The sequence below is a fragment of the Bombina bombina genome, chromosome 2 (assembly GCF_027579735.1).
Source record: "Bombina bombina isolate aBomBom1 chromosome 2, aBomBom1.pri, whole genome shotgun sequence".
In the NCBI taxonomy this organism is placed as follows: Eukaryota; Metazoa; Chordata; class Amphibia; order Anura; family Bombinatoridae; genus Bombina; species Bombina bombina.
The window spans coordinates 491,286,095-491,308,211 of record NC_069500.1 but is presented as its reverse complement, the minus strand read 5'-3'; the positions used below and the strand labels follow the sequence as shown (position 1 = coordinate 491,308,211).

At 42.1% G+C, this 22,117-nt stretch overlaps 1 protein-coding gene across 1 annotated transcript in view; it reads left to right on the top strand.

Annotated features, from left to right (window-relative positions):
- Positions 1-22,117, top strand: part of TBC1D10A (TBC1 domain family member 10A) — a 162,204-nt gene that overhangs the window by 137,246 nt on the left and 2,841 nt on the right. The window contains exon 8 of the mRNA XM_053702201.1: positions 10,168-10,322. Coding sequence (XP_053558176.1) covers positions 10,168-10,322 — 155 coding nt within the window. The remainder of the gene's footprint in view (positions 1-10,167; positions 10,323-22,117) is intronic.

The window sequence follows — 22,117 nt, the reverse complement described above, 5'->3', positions numbered from 1 at the left end:
AACCACAAATGGGTCTGCTCCTATGCTTACATTCCTGCTTTTTCAAATAAAGATACCAAGAGAACAAAGAAAAATATATAATAGGAGTAAATTAGAACGTTGCTTAAAATCACATGCTCTATCTGAATCATGAAAGTTTAATTTTGACTAGACTATACCTTTAACCCCTTAGTGACCAGAGCACTTTTCCATTTTCTGTCCGTTTGGGACCAAGGCTATTTTTACATTTTTGCGGTCTTTGTGTTTAGCTGTAATTTTCTTCTTACTCATTTACTGTACCCACACATATTATATACCGTTTTTCTCGCCATTAAATGGACTTTCTAAAGATACCATTATTTTCATCATATCTTATAATTTACTATAAAAAAAATTATAAAATATGAGGAAAAAATGGAAAAAAACACACTTTTTCTAACTTTGACCCCCAAAATCTGTTACATATCTAAAACCACCAAAAAACACCCATGCTAAATAGTTTCTAAATTTTGTCCTGAGTTTAGAAATACCCAATGTTTACATGTTCTTTGCTTTTTTTGCAAGTTATAGTGCCATAAATACAAGTAGCACTTTGCTATTTCCAAACCATTTTTTTCCAAAATTAGCGCTAGTTACATTAGAACACTGATATCTTTCAGGAATCCCTGAATATCTATTGACATGTATATATTTTTTTTTAGTAGACATCCCAAAGTATTGATCTAGGCCAATTTTGGTATATTTCATACCACCATTTCACCGCCAAATGCGATCAAATACAAAAAATTGTTCACTTTTTCACAAATTTTTTCACAAACTTTAGGTTTCTCACTGAAATCATTTACAAACAGCTTGTGCAATTATGGCATAAATGGTTGTAAATTCTTCTCTGGGATCCCCTTTGTTCAGAAATAGCACACATATATGGCTTTGGCGTTGCTTTTTGGTAATTAGAAGGCCGCTAAATGCCACTGCGCACCACAAGTGTATCATGCCCAGCAGTTAAGGGGTTAATTAGGGAGCTTTTAGGGAGCTTGTAGGGTTAATTTTAGCTTTAGTGTAGTGTAGTAGACAACCCCAAGTATTGATCTAGGCACATTTTGGTATATTTCATGCCACCATTTCACCGCCAAATGCGATCAAATTAAAAAAAACGTAAAATTTTTCACAATTTTAGGTTTCTCACTGAAATCATTTACAAACAGCTTGTGCAATTATGGCACAAATGGTTGTAAATGCTTGTCTGGGATCCCCTTTGTTCAGAAATAGCAGACATATATGACTTTGGCGTTGCTTTCTGGTAATTAGAAGGCCACTAAATCCTGTTGCGCCTCACACGTGTATTATGGCTAGCAGTGAAAGGGTTAATTAGGGAGTTTGTAGTGAGCTTGCAGGGTTAATTTTAGCTTTAGTGTAGAGATCAGCCTCCCATCTGACACATCCCACCCCCTGATCCCTCCCAAACAGCTCTCTTCCCTCCCCCACCCCACAATTGTCCCCGCCATCTTAAGTACTGGCAGAAAGTCTGCCAGTACTAAAATAAAAGGGTTTTTAAAAAAAAATGATTTTTTTTTTTAGCATATTTACATATGCTACTGTGTAGGATCCCCCCCTTAGCCCCCAACCTCCCTGATCCCCCCCAAAACCGCTCTCTAACCCTCCCCTCTGCCTTATTGGGGGCCATCTTGGGTACTGGCAGCTGTCTGCCAGTACCCAGTTTACAATAAAAAGTGCTTTTTTTGGTTTTTTTTTGTTTTTTTCTGTAGTGTAGCTTCCCCCAACCCCCCACCCCCCACAAACAAACCCCCACCACCTTGCTGATTGTTTAGATTTTATTGTTTATTATATTTTTTATTTCCCCATTTTCTGCAGTGTAGCGGTTCCCACCCGCTCCCTCCCCGTGCACGCGCCCGCCCCCACCCTCCCGTGCACGCGCGCGCGCCCGTGCGCGCCCTCAGCCACCCCCGCCCACGATCCCGCCCCCCTTCAGATCCACATGGCCATCGATGGCCGCCACCCGCCTCCCGGTCCGGCTCCCACCCACCAACGCAGGTAGCCACCGATCTCCGGTGCAGAGAGGGCCACAGAGTGGCTCTCTCTGCACCGGATGACTTAAAAAGGTTATTGCAGGATGCCTCCATATCGAGGCATCACTGCAATAACCGGAAAGCAGCTGGAAGCGAGCAGGATCGCTTCCAGCTGCTTTCCACACTGAGGACGTGCAGGGTACGTTCTCAGGCATTAACTGCCTTTTTTCTGAGGACGTACCCTGCACGTCCTCAGTCGTTAAGGGGTTAAACATGTCCCATATTTTAAAAGAAAAAGTAAGCTATTTAGATAAAAAAATGAACATTATGTGCAGTGTACTGTAAAATTGTCTTTACCTGAATGTGTTTCCAATGACTTGTTATACCAGCTACAGAGTATGAAATGTATCAGGTTTATTTTCATATTTGAAATAGCTGGTTTTGTTTTTTGAAACCATAATCTATCATAATGGGTTCAATTTGCAGGGAAATCAGATATTCATAGATTATCGCTTTTCTGTACACACACAGGCTTCTTTATATTATCTCTGCTAACCAAAGCCTAATTTTTAGAACAATTTAAAATGATCATTTTATTGATTATCTCTTCTACCTCCTACTGGGAGTGTAATTTCTTCTGCTATGTTTATACAGGTTATCTTTCAGAATAGTTAGGGATACAACTAAACAAAAACAGGTCAAATGGGTTATTAAAAATAAACTAAAGTGGAGAACATTTTAATGCAAACTGTCCCTTTAACTTTCATACAATGTTCTTGTTGTTTATTGGTCAAATGTAGAATAAAAGACTAATAGAAAACATAATTGAACAGACACCACAGAATTACTATGAAAATGCATTTGTAGCTGCCTGAGCAGAAGGACAATAAACTGACAGACATGAACCAGTTTATATTTCTGTATAGAGAGCTGCTAATCCTCCCAAGCCGATCTGTAGGTTGTTACTTGCTGTTTGTTGAGGATGTTATTGGATTTGTAGGTTATCTCTGAAAGCAGTTAGTCATTTAGGCGTGCGTGTGCAGTAAATAGATGGCCTGTCTGAACATGCTTTCTGAAGACTTGCATAAAGCTGCATTTCTGTGTTTTGGTTACTGTTTGTAAGCATTTGCTGTCTGAATGTATCGCCGCTCCCTGTGTGTGTGTCAGTCACATTAATAAGTGTTTCCATTTAGAATATACTTTATTTCCTAGTTTATTATTTTTTGTTTCATATAATAGTGTGATTCCCATCATAATCACTTTGTTCTTTAAAGAACTGTGCCCTGAATTTAAATTATTTGATCTAGGGCTGAATAGTATGCAAGTAGTTGTCACCATTTAGCATATATGAAGAGACATGGTTCATAATCTACAATAAGGGCAAGATTTATCATTGCTATTTTCCTATATTTGTGCCTAAGAATGCGCACACAAATAAATGCCCCATTTATCATTCAAAAATGCACCTAAAATTGGGTTACAAGTGTGACTGTAAAATTATTCTACCATGTTCCCGTTCTCCTGCGCCAAAAATGGGTTAAATTAGATTGTTTTTTTTATATTTCTTTTACAAAGATATGACGAGTCCACGGATTTCATCCTTACTTGTGGGATATTAACCTCCTGCTAACACTAAGTGGCAAAGAGCACCACAGCAGAGCTGTGTATATATAGCTCCTCCCTTCCCTCCACCCCCAGTCATTCTCTTTGCCTGTGTTAGTAATAGGAAGAGGTAAAGTGAGGTTTTAGTGTTAGATTCTTCAATCAAGAAGTTTTTTATTTTAAATGGTACCGGTGAGTACTATTTTCCTCAGGGAGATATGAAAGATGAAGATTTCTGCCCTGAGGTTGATGATCTTAGCAGATGTAACTAAGATCCACGTTGGTTCCCACATAGCTTCTGAAGGTAGTGCAAGAGAAATCTTCAGTGTGGAGAATGGTTTCATGCTACAAGCAGCATTGAGGTATGTTCAGTCTTTTATTTCTGAGAAGACTTGATATATCAGAACTGGCTGACATTTTTTCCCTGCAAGGGAAGGGGTAAGCAGTAGACCTGTACACAGAGGGTATTACTGAAAATCCTGTGTTTATATCTTTATTTGACATAGTACTGAGCTGAAGGCAAGACACTGGGAGAGGCAGCTTGACGTTTTTTATTTGAAAGCAACAAATAGTCAGTATGGCTGCAGTGTTAGAGTTTAAGGGGACCACATGGTTTACTTTGCAAACCGCTTCCCATGGCAGACTGGTAGAAAGACGTCCATAATGGGCGGGGCCTATTTTCGCATGCTCAGGCGCGCAATTTACTCTGACTGAGAAGGCAGCAGGCATTCGCTCCGGTGGGGCCTAAACTTGTGTTCTGTTCACCGGATCGTTGTCGAGTCATTTTTCAGTACCTGGGGGCAGTTAGACGCTACAGCGAGGTGCAGGGGTCTCTCTTTCAATTAAGATATATTTTTTGCCTTAAAATGTCTCTTAGAGGTTAAATTCACCCTTTGCTCATAGGGTGCAATCATTTTTGGCCCAATTGAATAAGTATATTTAATTGTGTAGTGTTATTTTTTTTTTATATTTAAATGTTTTATTGAATTTTCAGATAAGATAAACAAGTACAGCAATAGTACGACCAATGCGTACAATTACACCAACATAACATAAACAGTGGATACTTAAGGAAGCACAATATGTGCGCTAGATTAACAGACATACATACATACTTAAACCCTGTATCCAGGATAGGAGGTTAACACACAGGTGTTCACATTAGTCTGATGTAAGCGGGAGGGGGAAGTGGGGGATGGGGGAGGTAGCATCTTAGGAAGGGGGAGGGGGAGCAAGACCTAGGGTAAGGGGTATGAAACTAGCAAGTATTCCAGGCTTAACGATGCAGGTGTGGGAGGCGGACTGATATTACTAGGGGAGGACAGTCTGTCTTAAGTCTCAAAGCTAGGGAGCCATAAAGTGTCAAATGCATTCTTCCATTCTGCCCAAATTAATTCGAAGAAGTCAGAACTCTCCGTGGAGTAATAAATAATCTTTTCCATAGAATAGATATAGCCCATGGTTTGAATGATGTCAGACCAAGAGGGGGGGGTTAGTTCTCTTCCAAGCTCTGGCTATGTTGAGCTTAACAGCTGAAAGAAGGTAAATACTTAATGAGGCGTAGTGTCTGGGCAGTTTACAAGTACCTACGTGGTGAAGGGCAACTTCTGGGGTTCTGGGGAAAGAGATACCCATGTTCGCTAACGCTGTGAAGCTCCTGTTCCAAAGGGGCCTCAGTTTGGGACAGCTCCACCATATGTGTGTCATGTCACCTACCATACCGCAACCCCTCCAACAAATAGGAGAAGCCCCTGGAAAAATTGCAGCCAGTCTAGAAGGCACATAGTACCATTGTGTGAGCAATTTAATATAAGTCTCAATCATAGTGACACAATGGAGGGTTTTATTTGTAAAAAGCAGCGTACGGTGCCATTCTTTAGTGGGTGTAGTAAACTCAAGTTTCTGTTCCCATTTAGCAATATGAATTGCTTTATCTACAGGGGCCGCACCTTCCATGATAGAGTAATGGAAAGATAGTGGCTTACCCAACCTCAGACCCTGTTGCCATCTGGATTCCCAAGTGGTTAGTGGCCGAGAGAGAGACGTGTAGCATTATTTAACGTTCTAAGCAGTTTAGGAAAAATTGTGCTTTTTTTTTTTTTTTTTTTTTAAAAGGCGCAGTATACATTTTTCAAAAAATTGTTGAAATCAATAAATACAGTGTTATACGACTATTGTGGTTATTACTAGTCTGTTCAACATGTCTGACATTGAGGAAACTAATTGCTCTGTGTTTAGAAGCCATTGTGGAACCCCCTCTTACTTTGTGTACCTCTTGTACTGAAAGGGCCTTACAATGTAAAAAGCATATTTTAGGTAAAGAAAGTGTGCCTAAGAATGATTCTCAGTCTGAAGAGAATCAGGATATGCCATCCAATATTCTCCCCAAGTGTCACATCCTTTAACGCCCACACAAGCGACGCCAAGTACCTCAAGTGCATCTAATTCTTTCACTCTGCAGGATATCAGTTATGTCAACTACCCTTACAGCGGTATTATCTAAATTACCAGTGTTACAGGGTAAACAAAGTAGGTCTAGTATTAATGTGAATACTGAGTCCTCTGATGCTTTATTGGCTATTTCCGATGTACCCTCACAGGGCTCTGAGTTGGGGGTCAGGGAATTGCTGTCTGAGGGAGAACTTTCAGACTCAGGAAATATGTTACTTCAGACATATTCGGACGTCATGTCCTTTAAATTTAAGCTGGAACACCTCCGCCTGTTACTTCGGGAGGTTTTAGCAACTCTGGATGATTGTGATCCTATTGTGATACCACCAGAGAAATTGTGTAAAATGGACAATATCTAGAGGTGCCTACTTACACTGATGTTTTTCCGGTTCCTAAAAGAATTTTCGGAAATTATAAAAAAGGAATGGGACAGACCGTGTATACCGTTCTCTCCTCCTCCTACTTTCAAGAAAATGTATCCCATATCAGACACCATTCAGGACTCTTGGCAGTCGGTCCCTAAGGTGGAGGGAGCTATATCTACTCTGGCTAAGCGTACAACTATACCTATTGAAGACAGTTGTGCTTTCAAAGACCCTATGGATAAGAAGTTAGAGGGTCTTCTAAAGAAATTATTTATTCATCAGGGTTTTCTTTTACAACCTACAGCTTGCATTGTTCCAGTTACTACTGCAGCAGCTTTTTGGTTTGATGCTCTAGAAGAGTCTCTGAAGGTTGAGACCCCTTTAGAGGACATTTTGGATAGAATTAAGGCTTTCAAGCTAGCTAATTCTTTTATTACAGATGCCGCCTTTCAAATTGCTAAATTGGGGGGGCGGAGCCAGCAACAGGATTGAGCGGTCATACAATTTCATAGCTCCGGCTAACTACTATATTTAAAGCTATAATTGACCGCTCTGACCAGGCTAATTGGCTATTTACATTTTGGCCAAAGTATTAAGGCACTCAGACAAGAGAAGCGGAGACTGGGAAATATTTTAGTTAGGGGAAACAACACACTTTCTGAGAGGCCCTTGTGTGAACACTCCGTGGAGCAACTACATCTCGGGATCTTGTGGAGTCCTACCCAAAGAGATGGTGCTACCCTGATTGCCTCTCCTACTCATTTGAAGAGCAGAAACGGGTGAAGTCACGACAGAACTTTACAGTGACGCTCTTTTGGAGCCGATGCATTGCCTGCTGCGTAGCCATTTTGTGATACGGCAAACCTCAATACCCCAGTCTAGATTTCAGCTCTAACTTTTCAGGCGAATGAGCTCACAAGCAGAGCAGACCCTCGTGGGTAATGGAACAAAGGTAAACAACCCAAGAAACCCGCTGCTGCTACAAAGACAGCATGAAGGGGCGGCCCCCGATCCGGGACCGGATCTAGTAGGGGGCAGACTTTCTTTCTTTGCCCAGGCTTGGGCAAGAAATGTTCAGGACCCCTGGGCATTGGAAATCGTGACCCACGGTACCAACTGGAATTCAAGGATTTTCTCCCAAGAGGGAGATTTCATTTTTCACGATTGTCTGTAGACCAGATAAAGAGAGGCGTTCTTACGCTGTGTAAAAGACCTCTCTACCATGGGAGTAATTCGTCCAGTTCCAAAACTGGAACAGGGACAGGGGTTTTATTCAAATCTTTTTGTGGTTCCCAAAAAAGAGGGAACTTTCAGACCCATTTTAGAAGTAAACAAGTTTCTCAGAGTCTCATCGTTCAAGATGGAGACTATACGAACAATCTTACCAATGATCCAGGAGAGTCAATATATGACTACCATGGACTTGAAGGATGTATACCTTCATATCCTTATTCACAAGGATCATCATCAGTTCCTAAGGTTTTCCTTCCTGGACAAACATTTTTAGTTTGTGGCTCTTCACTTTGGGTTGGCCACAGCACCCAGGATCTTCACAAAGGTTCTAGGGTCCCTTTTGGTGGTTCTCAAACCGCGGGGCATAGCAGTGGAGCCTTATCTGGACGATATTTTAATTCAGGCGTCGACTTATCATCTGACGAAATCTCATGCAGACACAGTGTTGTCCTTTCTGAGAACTCACGGCTGGAAGGTGAACCTTGAAAAGAGTTCACTAGTTCCACGATAAGGGTTCCCTTTTTGGGAACTCTAATAGACTGTAGACATGAAGATATTTCTGACGGAGATCAGAAAATCAAAGATTCTAAATGCTTGCCAAGCCCTTCAGTCCATTCCTCGGCCATCAGTGGCTCAGTGTATGGAGGTAATTGGATTAATGGTAGCGGCAATGGACATCATTCCGTTTGCTCGTTTTCATCTCAGACCACTGCAGCTGTGCATGCTCAGTCAGTGGAATGGGGACTATGCGAATGTATCTCCTCCGATAAATCTGGATCAAGAGACCAGAGACTCGCTTCTTTGGTGGTTGTCACTGGATCATCTGTCCCAGGGGACGTGTTTCTGCAGACCCTCGTGGGTGATAGTGATATCGGACGCCAGCCTCCTGGGCTGGGGTGCAGTCTGGAACTCCCTGAAGGCTCAGGGTGTATGGACTCAGGTGGAGTCTCTACTTCTAATCAGTATTCTGGAATTGAGAGCAATATTCAATGCGCTTCAGGCATGGCCTCAGTTGGCTTCATCAGATTCCAGTCGGACAATATCACGACGGTAGCTTATATCAATCATCAAGGGGGAACTAGGAGTTCCTTAGCGATGATAGAAGTATTCAAGATAAGTCAAAGGGCGGAGGCCCACTCTTGTTATCTGTCGGCATCTACACCCTGTTCTTTTAAGACAGATTTATTTTATACTTATTTTTGTAAACTTCAGTCACCTCTGCACCTTTGGCTTTTCCTTTCTCTTCCTAAACCTTCGGTCGAATGACTAGGGGTGGAGGGAAGGGAGGAGCTATATATACAGCTCTGCTGTGGTGCTCTTTGCCACTTCCTGTTAGCAGGAGGTTAATATCCCACAAGTAAGGATGAAATCCGTGGACTCGTCATATCGTAAAAGAAATTAATTTATCAGGTAAGCATGAATTTACTTTTTCTATAGTGCGCGCCTCGTTAATTCGACTTGTTACAAATTTATCAATTGCGTTTTTCCTATAGCGGACTGACAGTTCTCCTGCAAATATTTGCATTAAAGTTCTCCATAACTACTGAGGAGAACAGGTTTAGAAATCTATTCTCTACCAGTTGTAGATGCAATGTTAGGGGGAAAAAAATAAGTTTAACAAGCTGCAAAAATATAACAAGGCACAATAATGTCTTGTATATTGGAGTGCAAAAAATAATCTATTGGGGCGCAAAAATATATGAAAAGAAGCACAAAATAATAAACAATCTATTTTCTTCCATGACCGTTTTTTGAAGCGGAGCATAAAGAATAGTTGATTATTTTCATTGATAGATAAGGTGCAGATACTAATCCGACTGGAGAATTGTATCTTTACATCTCCTCAGCTCGCCCATTAAAGGGACACTGAACCCAAATTTTTTCTTTTGTAATTCAGAAAGAGCATGCAATTTTAAGCAACTTTCTAATTTGCTCCTATTATCAATTTTTCTTCATTCTCTTGCTATCTTTATTTGAAAAAGAAGGCATCTAAGCTTTTTTTTTGGTTTCAGTACTCTGGACAGCACTTTTTTATTGGTGGATGAATTTATCCACCAATCAGCAAGGACAACCCAGGTTGTTCACCAAAAATGGGCCGGCATCTAAACTTACATTTGTGCATTTCAAATAAAGATACCAAGAGAATGAAGAAAATTTGATAATAGGAGTAAATTAGAAAGTTGCTTAAAATTGCATGCTCAATCTGAATCAAGAAAGAAATTTTTTGGGTACAGTGTCCCTTTAAGAAGAGCAAAAAAAATTTTGAGCTCACAGATGTGCTTCTCTAAAGGCAAGTTAAGAAGAACCCAAAGGAGAATTACTTGGAGAATTCTCCTTGTGCTTGATAAATCTTGTTCGATATTGTTTTTTGCCTGCTGGTTAGCCGGCAAGTGCATGTAGCAGAGTTCGGTGTATTGTAACATATCTTTCATCATCCAAACATGCTGCTTTCTTGTTCATTGAATGATTTTTGAGACAACTTTTTTTTTTTTTTTTCCCCCCTCCCTCAGGTGTAAAGATCATTTTTCGGGTGGCTCTGGTTCTTCTAAAATATTCACTTGGCTCCTCTGAGAAACTTAAATCCTGTCAAGGCCAGTATGAGACCATGGAGAAACTGAAGTCCATTGACCCTAAATATATGCTGGAGAATTTCCTAATTCCAGAGGTGAGAATAATTCTTGTTTACACATCCAAATAAATTCTGATCTGCAAAGTGACTACAGAGTATGAAATACTAGGTCTTCAGGTTCAATAGCTATTCATGATGGGACATAAACCATTATGTTTGACACCAGTACAGCAGCCAACTTTCCATTTTCCATCTAAAAAAATCATACTTACATTTTTTTTGGGATAAGTAAAAATGCCATGGTATTTCAGGGGTACTATCTAACTAAAGAAAATAATAACCTTTTCTTCTGTTATGTGTGATCAGTCCACGGGTCATCATTACTTCTGGGATATTATCTGCTCCCCTACAGGAAGTGCAAGAGGATTCACCCAGCAGAGTTGCTATATAGCTCCTCCCCTCTACGTCACCTCCAGTCATTCTCTTGCACCCAAAGACTAGATAGGAGGTGTGAGAGGACTATGGTGATTATACTTAGTTTTTTAGAACTTCAATCAAAAGTTTGTTATTTTACAATAGCACCGGAGCGTGTTATTACCTCTCTGGCAGAGTTTGAAGAAGAATCTACCAGAGTTTTTCTTATGATTTTAACCGGAGTAGTTAAGATCATATTGCTGTTTCTCGGCCATCTGAGGGAGGTAAAAACTTCAGATCAGGGGACAGCGGGCAGTTGAATCTGCATTGAGGTATGTAGCAGTTTTTATTTTCTGAATGGAATTGATGAGAAAATCCTGCCATACCGTTATAATGAACATGTATGTATACTCTACACTTTAGTATTCTGGGGATGGTATTTCACCGGAATTACTCTGTAAAAGTACATTAAACCTTTTAATAGGTATTTTTTATGTTAAACGTTTTTGCTGGAATGTAGAATCGTTTGCATTAATGAGGTACTGAGTGAATAAATATTTGGGCATTATTTTTCCACTTGGCAGTTTGCTTGTTTTAATTATGACAGTTTCGTTTCTCTCTCACTGCTGTGTGTGAGAGGGAGGGGCCGTTTTTGGCGCTCTTTGCTACGCATCAAAAATTTCCAGTCAGTTACTGTTGAATTTTCTGCATGATCCGGTTCATCTCTAACAGAACTCAGGGGTCTTCAAACTTCTTTGAAGGGAGGTAGATTCTCTCAGCAGAGCTGTGAGACTTATATAGTGACTGTGATTTAAAACGTTGCTCTGTAATTTTTATGTTTAAAATTTAATTAGTGTTACTTTACTAATGGGAACAAACCTTTGCTAAAAAGTTGTGTTGTTTTTAAAGAGTGATGCTATAACTGTTTTTCAGTTCATTATTTCAACTGTCATTTAATCGTTTAGTGCTTCTTGAGGCACAGTACGTTTTTGTTAAATAAGATTGTAACCGAGTTGCATGTTTATTGCTAGTGTGTTAAACATGTCTGATTCAGAGGAAGATACCTGTGTCATTTGTTCCAATGCCAAGGTGGAGCCCAATAGAAATTTATGTACTAACTGTATTGATGCTACTTTAAATAAAAGCCAATCTGTACAAATTGAACAAATTTCACCAATCAGCGAGGGGAGAGTTATGCCGACTAACTCGCCTCACGTGTCAGTACCTGCATCTCCCGCCCGGGAGGTGCGTGATATTATGGCGCCTAGTACATCTGGGCAGCCATTACAGATAACATTACAAGATATGGCTACTGTCATGACTGAAGTTTTGGCTAAATTACCAGAACTAAGAGGCAAGCGTGATCACTCTGGGGTGAGAACAGAGTGCGCTGATAATTCTAGGGCCATGTCTGATACTGCGTCACAGCTTGCAGAGCATGAGGACGGAGAGCTTCATTCTGTAGGTGACGGTTCTGATCCAAGCAGATTGGATTCAGATATTTCAAATTTTAAATTTAAATTGGAAAACCTCCGTGTATTAAGCTAGGGGAGGTCTTAGCGGCTCTTAACGATTGTAACACTGTTGCAATACCAGAGAAAATGTGTAGGTTGGATAAATACTTTGCGGTACCGGCGAGTACTGACGTTTTTCCTATACCTAAGAGATTAACTGAAATTGTTACTAAGGAGTGGGATAGACCCGGTGTGCCGTTCTCACCCCCTCCAATATTTAGAAAGATGTTTCCAATAGACGCCACCACACGGGACTTATGGCAAACGGTCCCTAAGGTGGAGGGAGCAGTTTCTACTTTAGCTAAGCGCACCACTATCCCGGTGGAGGATAGCTGTGCTTTTTCAGATCCTATGGATAAAAAATTAGAGGGTTACCTTAAGAAAATGTTTGTTCAACAAGGTTTTATATTACAACCCCTTGCATGCATCGCGCCGATTACGGCTGCGGCAGCATTTTGGATTGAGTCTCTGGAAGAGAACCTTAGTTCAGCTACGCTGGACGACATTACGGACAGGCTTAGAGTCCTTAAACTAGCTAATTCATTTATTTCGGAGGCCGTAGTACATTTAACCAAACTTACGGCTAAGAATTCAGGATTCGCCATTCAGGCACGTAGGGCTCTGTGGCTAAAATCCTGGTCGGCTGATGTAACTTCTAAGTCCAAATTACTTAATATACCTTTCAAGGGGCAAACTTTATTTGGGCCCGGTTTGAAAGAAATTATTGCTGACATTACAGGAGGTAAGGGCCACGCTCTACCTCAAGACAAAGCCAAAGCTAAGGCTAGACAGTCTAATTTTCGTCCCTTTCGGAATTTCAAATCAGGAACAGCATCAACTTCCACTGCACCAAAACAGGAAGGAGCTGTTGCTCGTTACAGACAAGGCTGGAAACCTAACCAGTCCTGGAATAAGGGCAAGCAGGCCAGGAAACCTGCTGCTGCCCCTAAGACAGCATGAACCGAGGGCCCCCGATCCGGGACCGGATCTAGTGGGGGGCAGACTCTCTCTCTTCGCCCAGGCTTGGGCAAGAGATGTCCAGGATCCCTGGGCGCTAGAGATCATATCTCAGGGATACCTTCTAGACTTCAAATTCTCTCCCCCAAGAGGGAGATTTCATCTGTCAAGGTTGTCAACAAACCAAATAAAGAAAGACGCGTTTCTACGCTGTGTACAAGATCTATTATTAATGGGAGTGATCCATCCGGTTCCGCGGTCGGAACAAGGACAAGGGTTTTACTCAAACCTGTTTGTGGTTCCCAAAAAAGAGGGAACTTTCAGGCCAATCTTGGATTTAAAGATCCTAAACAAATTCCTAAGAGTTCCATCGTTCAAAATGGAAACTATTCGGACTATCTTACCCATGATCCAAAAGGGTCAGTACATGACCACAGTGGATTTAAAGGATGCTTACCTTCACATACCGATTCACAAAGATCATTACCGGTATCTAAGGTTTGCCTTCTTAAACAGGCATTACCAGTTTGTAGCCCTTCCATTCGGATTGGCTACGGCTCCAAGAATCTTCACAAAGGTTCTGGGTGCCCTTCTGGCGGTACTAAGACCGCGAGGAATTTCGGTAGCTCCGTACCTAGACGACATTCTGATACAAGCTTCAAGCTTTCAAACTGCCAAGTCTCATACAGAGTTAGTTCTGGCATTTCTAAGGTCGCATGGATGGAAAGTGAACGAAAAGAAGAGTTCTCTCTTTCCTCTCACAAGAGTTCCATTCCTGGGGACTCTTATAGATTCTGTAGAAATGAAGATTTATCTGACAGAAGACAGATTAACAAAGCTTCTAAATGCATGCCGTGTCCTTCATTCCATTCAACTCCCGTCAGTAGCTCAATGCATGGAGGTGATCGGCTTAATGGTAGCAGCAATGGACATAGTACCCTTTGCACGCCTACATCTCAGACCGCTGCAATTGTGCATGCTGAGTCAGTGGAATGGGGATTACTCAGATTTGTCCCCCACTCTGAATCTGGATCAAGAGACCAGAAACTCTCTTCTATGGTGGCTTTCTCGGCCACATCTGTCCAGGGGGATGCCATTCAGCAGGCCGGACTGGACAATTGTAACAACAGACGCCAGCCTACTAGGTTGGGGCGCTGTCTGGAATTCTCTGAAGGCTCAGGGACAATGGAGTCAGGAGGAAAGTCTCCTGCCAATAAACATTCTGGAATTGAGAGCAGTTCTCAATGCCCTTCTAGCTTGGCCCCAGTTAAAAACTCGGGGGTTCATCAGGTTTCAGTCGGACAACATCACGACTGTAGCTTACATCAACCATCAGGGAGGGACAAGAAGCTCCCTAGCAATGATGGAAGTATCAAAGATAATTTGCTGGGCAGAGTCTCACTCTTGCCACCTGTCAGCAATCCACATCCCGGGAGTGGAGAACTGGGAGGCGGATTTCTTGAGTCGCCAGACTTTTCATCCGGGGGAGTGGGAACTTCATCCGGAGGTCTTTGCCCAAATACTTCGACGTTGGGGCAAACCAGAGATAGATCTCATGGCGTCTCGCCAGAACGCCAAACTTCCTCGCTACGGATCCAGATCCAGGGATCCGGGAGCGGTTCTGATAGATGCTTTGACAGCACCTTGGAACTTCAGGATGGCTTATGTGTTTCCACCCTTCCCGCTGCTTCCTCGATTGATTGCCAAAATCAAACAGGAGAGAGCATCAGTGATTCTAATAGCGCCTGCATGGCCACGCAGGACTTGGTATGCAGATCTAGTGGACATGTCATCCTGTCCGCCTTGGTCTCTACCTCTAAGACAGGACCTTCTGATTCAGGGTCCATTCAAACATCAAAATCTAACTTCTCTGAAGCTGACTGCTTGGAAATTGAACGCTTGATTTTATCAAAACGTGGTTTTTCTGAGTCGGTTATTGATACCCTGATACAGGCTAGGAAGCCTGTTACCAGAAGGATTTACCATAAGATATGGCGTAAATACCTATACTGGTGTGAATCCAAAGATTACTCCTGGAGTAAGGTTAGGATTCCTAGGATATTGTCTTTTCTACAAGAAGGTTTAGAAAAGGGTTTATCGGCTAGCTCATTAAAGGGACAGATCTCAGCTCTGTCCATCTTGTTTCACAGGCGTCTGTCAGAAAATCCAGACGTCCAGGCCTTTTGTCAGGCTTTAGCTAGGATCAAGCCTGTGTTTAAAACTGTTGCTCCGCCATGGAGTTTAAACTTAGTTCTTAACGTTTTACAGGGTGTTCCGTTTGAACCCCTTCATTCCATTGATATAAAATTGTTATCTTGGAAAGTTCTATTTTTAATGGCTATTTCCTCGGCTCGAAGAGTCTCTGAGTTATCAGCCTTACATTGTGATTCTCCTTATCTGATCTTTCACTCAGACAAGGTAGTTCTGCGTACTAAACCTGGGTTCTTACCTAAGGTAGTCACTAACAGGAATATCAATCAAGAGATTGTTGTTCCATCCTTGTGTCCAAATCCTTCTTCAAAGAAGGAACGTCTTCTACACAATCTGGATGTAGTTCGTGCCCTCAAGTTCTACTTGCAGGCAACTAAGGATTTTCGACAAACGTCTTCCCTGTTTGTCGTGTACTCTGGTCAGAGGAGAGGTCATAAGGCTTCGGCTACCTCTCTCTCTTTCTGGCTTCGTAGCATAATTCGTTTAGCCTATGAGACTGCTGGACAGCAGCCTCCTGAAAGAATTACAGCTCATTCTACTAGAGCTGTGGCTTCCACTTGGGCCTTTAAGAATGAGGCCTCTGTTGAACAGATTTGCAAGGCTGCAACTTGGTCTTCGCTTCATACTTTTTCCAAATTTTACAAATTTGACACTTTTGCTTCTTCGGAGGCTATTTTTGGGAGAAAGGTTCTTCAGGCAGTGGTTCCTTCTGTATAATGAGCCTGCCTATCCCTCCCGTCATCCGTGTACTTTTGCTTTGGTATTGGTATCCCAGAAGTAATGATGACCCGTGGACTGATCACACATAACAGAAGAAAACATAATTTATGCTTACCTGATAAATTCCTTTCTTCTGTTGTGTGATCAGTCCACGGCCCGCCCTGTTTTTTAAGGCAGGTAAATATTTTTTTTAAATTATAATCCAGTCACCACTACACCCTTGGCTTCTCCTTTCTCGTTGGTCTTTGGTCGAATGACTGGAGGTGACGTAGAGGGGAGGAGCTATATAGCAACTCTGCTGGGTGAATCCTCTTGCACTTCCTGTAGGGGAGCAGATAATATCCCAGAAGTAATGATGACCCGTGGACTGATCACACAACAGAAGAAAGGAATTTATCAGGTAAGCATAAATTATGTTTTGTTCTAATGTGTTTCCATATTTGAAAATACTCTCCTTGTATAATATGTTTAAACAGCAGAGTCATAAAGCCCATATAGTTTCCACATATATTTTGAAGTGTAAGCTTAATGAACCCTTAGGATTGCTTATTCCAAGCATTCTTAAATCCCATTAGTGTATTTGTTGTTACTAAGCTTAAGCTAAGAATAAACCAGAATGCACTTTGATGCTCTGATGTAAAACAAACATGTTTTACTAGACTGAGATTTGATAAATGTGAGGTTTTACCTGCATAAGATTTTTTTTTCCAACTGCATTACTGCCCAAACATACTATATTGGGCCCTCTAGGTTATATGAATGCAAGTTTTTGACACCATTTTACCCAATACACAGTTTACCAGTTGTAGACTAATTTACCAGTTGTTTAAATTACATGATAAATTAAGTATAAAGGGCCAGATTACAAGTGGAGCGCAAATGTTTGTGCGCGTCGGGGTTACCGTTGGTATTACAAGTTGAAAGTAAACACGATTGCTTGAGCGCTATTGCAATTTACGTTAAAATGATTACCGCGTCCTCTGGTTAACTGTTTTTTGCAAAACAAAGTGTCACTAAACACATCAAAAATACATTAGAAAGTACACTTACACTCAGAAAACATCTAATAAATTTTTTTTAAAAAAATATTGCACACAAGTTATAAGGGCTCAAATATATGAGATCGTAGGTGTTAGGAAAAAAAAGACAGGTAAAGAGCTTTAACATTGAGATACATACACTCCCTCAGTGTACAGCAGGTCGAAGGCTCTTAGCAGGGATACCTTTTGCATTCAGTGGTGTTGGCAGCAAAATCTTCAACCACAAACATAACCTAATGCTTTTTATTTCTTTGTCAGAAAGTCTGTTTTCTCTTGTTAAGTGTATCCAGTCCACGGATCATCCATTACTTGTGGGATATTCTCCTTCCCAACAGGAAGTTGCAAGAGGATCACCCACAGCAGAGCTGCTATATAGCTCCTCCCCTCACTGCCATATCCAGTCATTCTCTTGCAACTCTCAACTAAGATGGAGGTCGTAAGAGGACTGTGGTGTTTTATACTTAGTTTATTTCTTCAATCAAAAGTTTGTTATTTTTAAATGGTACCGGAGTGTACTGTTTATCTCAGGCAGTATTTAGAGAAGAATCTGCCTGCGTTTTCTATGATCTTAGCAGAAGTAACTAAGATCCTTTGCTGTTCTCACATATTCTGAGGAGTGAGGTAACTTCAGAGGGGGAATAGCGTGCAGGTTTTCCTGTAATAAGGTATGTGCAGTTAAAATATTTTTCTAGGGATGGAATTTGCTAGAAAATGCTGCTGATACCGAAGTAATGTAAGTAAAGCCTTAAATGCAGTGATAGCGACTGGTATCAGGCTTATTAATAGAGATACATACTCTTATAAAAGTGTATTTTAAAACGTTTGCTGGCATGTTTAATCATTTTTTACATATGTTTGGTGATAAAACTTATTGGGGCCTAGTTTTTTCCACATGGCTGGCTTGAATTTTGCCTAGAAACAGTTCCCTGAGGCTTCCCACTGTTGTAATATGAGTGGGAGGGGCCTATTTTGGCGTTTTTTTGCACAGCAAAAATTTCAGACACAGACATCCAGCTTCTTCCTGCATGATCCAGGACTTCTCTGAAGGGCTCAAAAGGCTTCAAAAGTCATATTGAGGGAGGTAAAAAGCCACAGTAGAGCTGTGGCAGTTGTTGTGACTGTTTAAAAAACGTTTTTGTCATTTGTTATTCCGTTTTTGGTATTAAGGGGTTAATCATCCATTTGCAAGTGGGTGCAATGCTCTGCTAACTTATTACATACACTGTAAAAATTTTGTTAGTGTAACTGCATTTTTTCACTGTTATTTCAAAATTTGGGAAAATTTGTGTCTCTTAAAGGCGCAGTAACGTTTTTTATATTGCTTGTAAACTTGTTTTAAAGTGTTTTCCAAGCTTGCTAGTCTCATTGCTAGTCTGTTTAAACATGTCTGACGCAGAGGAACCTACTTGTTCATTATGTTTGAAAGCCATGGTGGAGCCCCATAGGAGAATGTGTACTAAATGTATTGATTTCACCTTAAACAGTAAAGATCAGTCTTTATCTATAAAAGAATTATCACCAGAGGGTTCTGTCGAGGGGGAAGTTATGCTGACTAACTCTCCCCACGTGTCAGACCCTTCGCCTCCCGCTCAGGGGACGCACGCTAATATGGCGCCAATTACATCAAGGAGGCCAATAGCGATTACCTTGCAGGACATGGCTGCAATCATGAATAATACCCTGTCAGAGGTATTATCTAGATTGCCTGAATTAAAAGGCAAGCGCGATAGCTCTGGGGTTAGGAGAGATACAGAGCGCGCAAATGCTGTTAGAGCCATGTCTGATACTGCGTCACAGTATGCAGAACATGAGGACGGAGAGCTTCAGTCTGTGGGTGACATCTCTGACTCGGGGAAACCTGATTCAGAGATTTCTAATTTTTAATTTAAGCTTGAGAACCTCCGTGTATTGCTTGGGGAGGTATTAGCTGCTCTGAATGACTGTAACACAGTTGCAATTCCAGAGAAATTGTGTAGGCTGGATAGATACTATGCGTTGCCGGTGTGTACTGACGTTTTTCCTATACCTAAAAGGCTTACAGAAATTATTAGCAAGGAGTGGGATAGACCCGGTGTGCCCTTTTCCCCACCTCCTATATTTAGAAAAATGTTTCCAATAGATGCCACTACACGGGACTTATGGCAGGCGGTCCCTAAAGTGGAGGGAGCAGTTTCTACTTTAGCAAAGCGTACCACTATCCCGGTTGAGGACAGTTGTGCTTTTTCAGATCCAATGGATAAAAAATTGGAGGGTTACCTTAAGAAAATGTTTATTCAACAAGGTTTTATTTTACAGCCCCTTGCATGCATTGCGCCTGTCACTGCTACGGCGGCATTCTGGTTTGAGGCCCTGGAAGAGGCCATCCAGACAGCTCCATTGAATGAAATTATTGACAAGCTTAGAATGCTTAAGCTAGCTAACTCATTTGTTTCTGATGCCATTGTTCATTTGACTAAACTAACGGCTAAGAATTCCGGATTCTCCATCCAGGCGCGTAGGGCGCTATGGCTTAAATCCTGGTCAGATGACGTGACTTCAAAGTCTAAATTACTCAACATTCCTTTCAAGGGGCAGACCTTATTCGGGCCTGGCTTGAAGGAAATTATTGCTGACATTACTGGAGGCAAGGGTCATACCCTTCCTCAGGACAGGGCCAAATCAAAGGCCAAACAGTCTAATTTTCGTGCCTTTCGAAATTTCAAGGCAGGAGCAGCATCAACTTCCTCCGCTTCAAAACAAGAGGGAACTGTTGCTCATTCCAGACAGGCCTGGAAACCTAACCAGTCCTGGAACAAGGGCAAGCAGGCCAGAAAGCCTGCTGCTGCCCCCAAGACAGCATGAAGGAACGCCCCCCTATCCGGAAACAGATCTAGTGGGGGGCAGACTTTCTCTCTTCGCCCAGGCGTGGGCAAGAGATGTTCAGGATCCCTGGGCGTTGGAGATCATATCTCAGGGATATCTTCTGGACTTCAAAGCTTCTCCTCCACAAGGGAGATTTCATCTTTCAAGGTTATCAGCAAACCAGATAAAGAAAGAGGCATTCCTAAGCTGTGTGCAAGACCTCCTATTAATGGGAGTGATCCATCCAGTTCCGTGGACGGAACAAGGACAGGGATTTTATTCAAATCTGTTTGTGGTTCCCAAGAAAGAGGGAACCTTCAGACCAATCTTGGATCTAAAGATCTTAAACAAATTCCTCAGAGTTCCATCATTCAAAATGGAAACTATTCGGACCATCCTACCCATGATCCAAGAGGGTCAGTACATGACCACAGTGGACTTAAAGGATGCCTACCTTCACATACCGATTCACAAAGATCATCATCGGTTCCTAAGGTTTGCCTTTCTAGACAGGCATTACCAATTTGTATTCCTTCCCTTCGGGTTGGCCACTGCCCCGAGAATTTTTACAAAGGTTCTGGGCTCACTTCTGGCAGTTCTAAGACCGCGAGGCTTAGCGGTGGCTCCGTATCTAGATGACATCCTGATACAGGCGTCAAGCTTTCAAATTGCCAAGTCTCATACAGAGATAGTTCTGGCATTTCTGAGGTCGCATGGGTGGAAAGTGAACGAAGAAAAGAGTTCTCTATCTCCTCTCACAAGGGTTTCCTTCCTAGGGACTCTTATAGATTCTGTAGAAATGAAAATTTACCTGACGGAGTCCAGGTTATCAAAACTTCTAAATGCTTGCCGTGTTCTTCACTCCACTCCGCGCCCTGCGGTGGCTCAGTGCATGGAGGTAATCGGCTTAATGGTAGCGGCAATGGACATAGTGCCATTTGCGCGCCTGCATCTCAGACCGCTGCAATTATGCATGCTAAGTCAGTGGAATGGGGATTACTCAGATTTGTCCCCTCTACTAAATCTGGATCAAGAGACCAGAGATTCTCTTCTCTGGTGGCTTTCTCGGGTCCATCTGTCCAAGGGTATGACCTTTCGAAGGCCAGATTGGACGATTGTAACAACAGATGCCAGCCTTCTAGGTTGGGGTGCAGTCTGGAACTCCCTGAAGGCTCAGGGATCGTGGACTCAGGAGGAGAAACTCCTCCCAATAAATATTCTGGAGTTAAGAGCAATATTCAATGCTCTTCTAGCTTGGCCTCAGTTAGCAACACTGAGGTTCATCAGATTTCAGTCAGACAACATCACGACTGTGGCTTACATCAACCATCAAGGGGGAACCATGAGTTCCCTAGCGATGTTAGAAGTCTCACTCTTGCCACCTGTCAGCGATCCACATCCCAGGCGTAGAGAACTGGGAGGCGGATTTTCTAAGTCGTCAGACTTTTCATCCGGGGGAGTGGGAACTCCATCCGGAGGTGTTTGCTCAACTGGTCCATCGTTGGGGCAAACCAGAACTGGATCTCATGGCGTCTCGCCAGAACGCCAAGCTTCCTTGTTACGGATCCAGGTCCAGGGACCCGGGAGCAACGCTGACAGATGCTCTAGCAGCTCCTTGGTTCTTCAACCTGGCCTATGTGTTTCCACCGTTTCCTCTGCTCCCTCGACTGATTTCCAAAATCAAACCGGAGAGAGCATCAGTGATTCTGATAGCGCCTGCGTGGCCACGCAGGACCTGGTATGCAGACCTAGTGGACATGTCATCTCTTCCACCATGGACTCTGCCTCTGAGGCAGGACCTTCTAATACAAGGTCCTTTCAATCATCCAAATCTAATTTCTCTGAGACTGACTGCATGGAGATTGAACGCTTGATTCTATCAAGGCGTGGCTTCTCCGAGTCAGTCATTGATACCTTAATACAGGCTCGGAAGCCTGTCACCAGAAAAATCTACCATAAGATATGGCGTAAATATCTTTATTGGTGTAAATCCAAGAGTTACTCATGGAGTAAGGTTAGGATTCCTAGGATATTGTCCTTTCTCCAAGAGGGTTTGGACAAAGGCTTATCAGCTATTTCTTTAAAAGGACAGATCTCTGCTCTGTCTATTCTTTTGCACAAGCGTCTGGCAGAAGTTCCAGACGTCCAGGCATTTTGTCAGGCTTTGGTTAGGATTGAGCCTTTGTTTAAAACT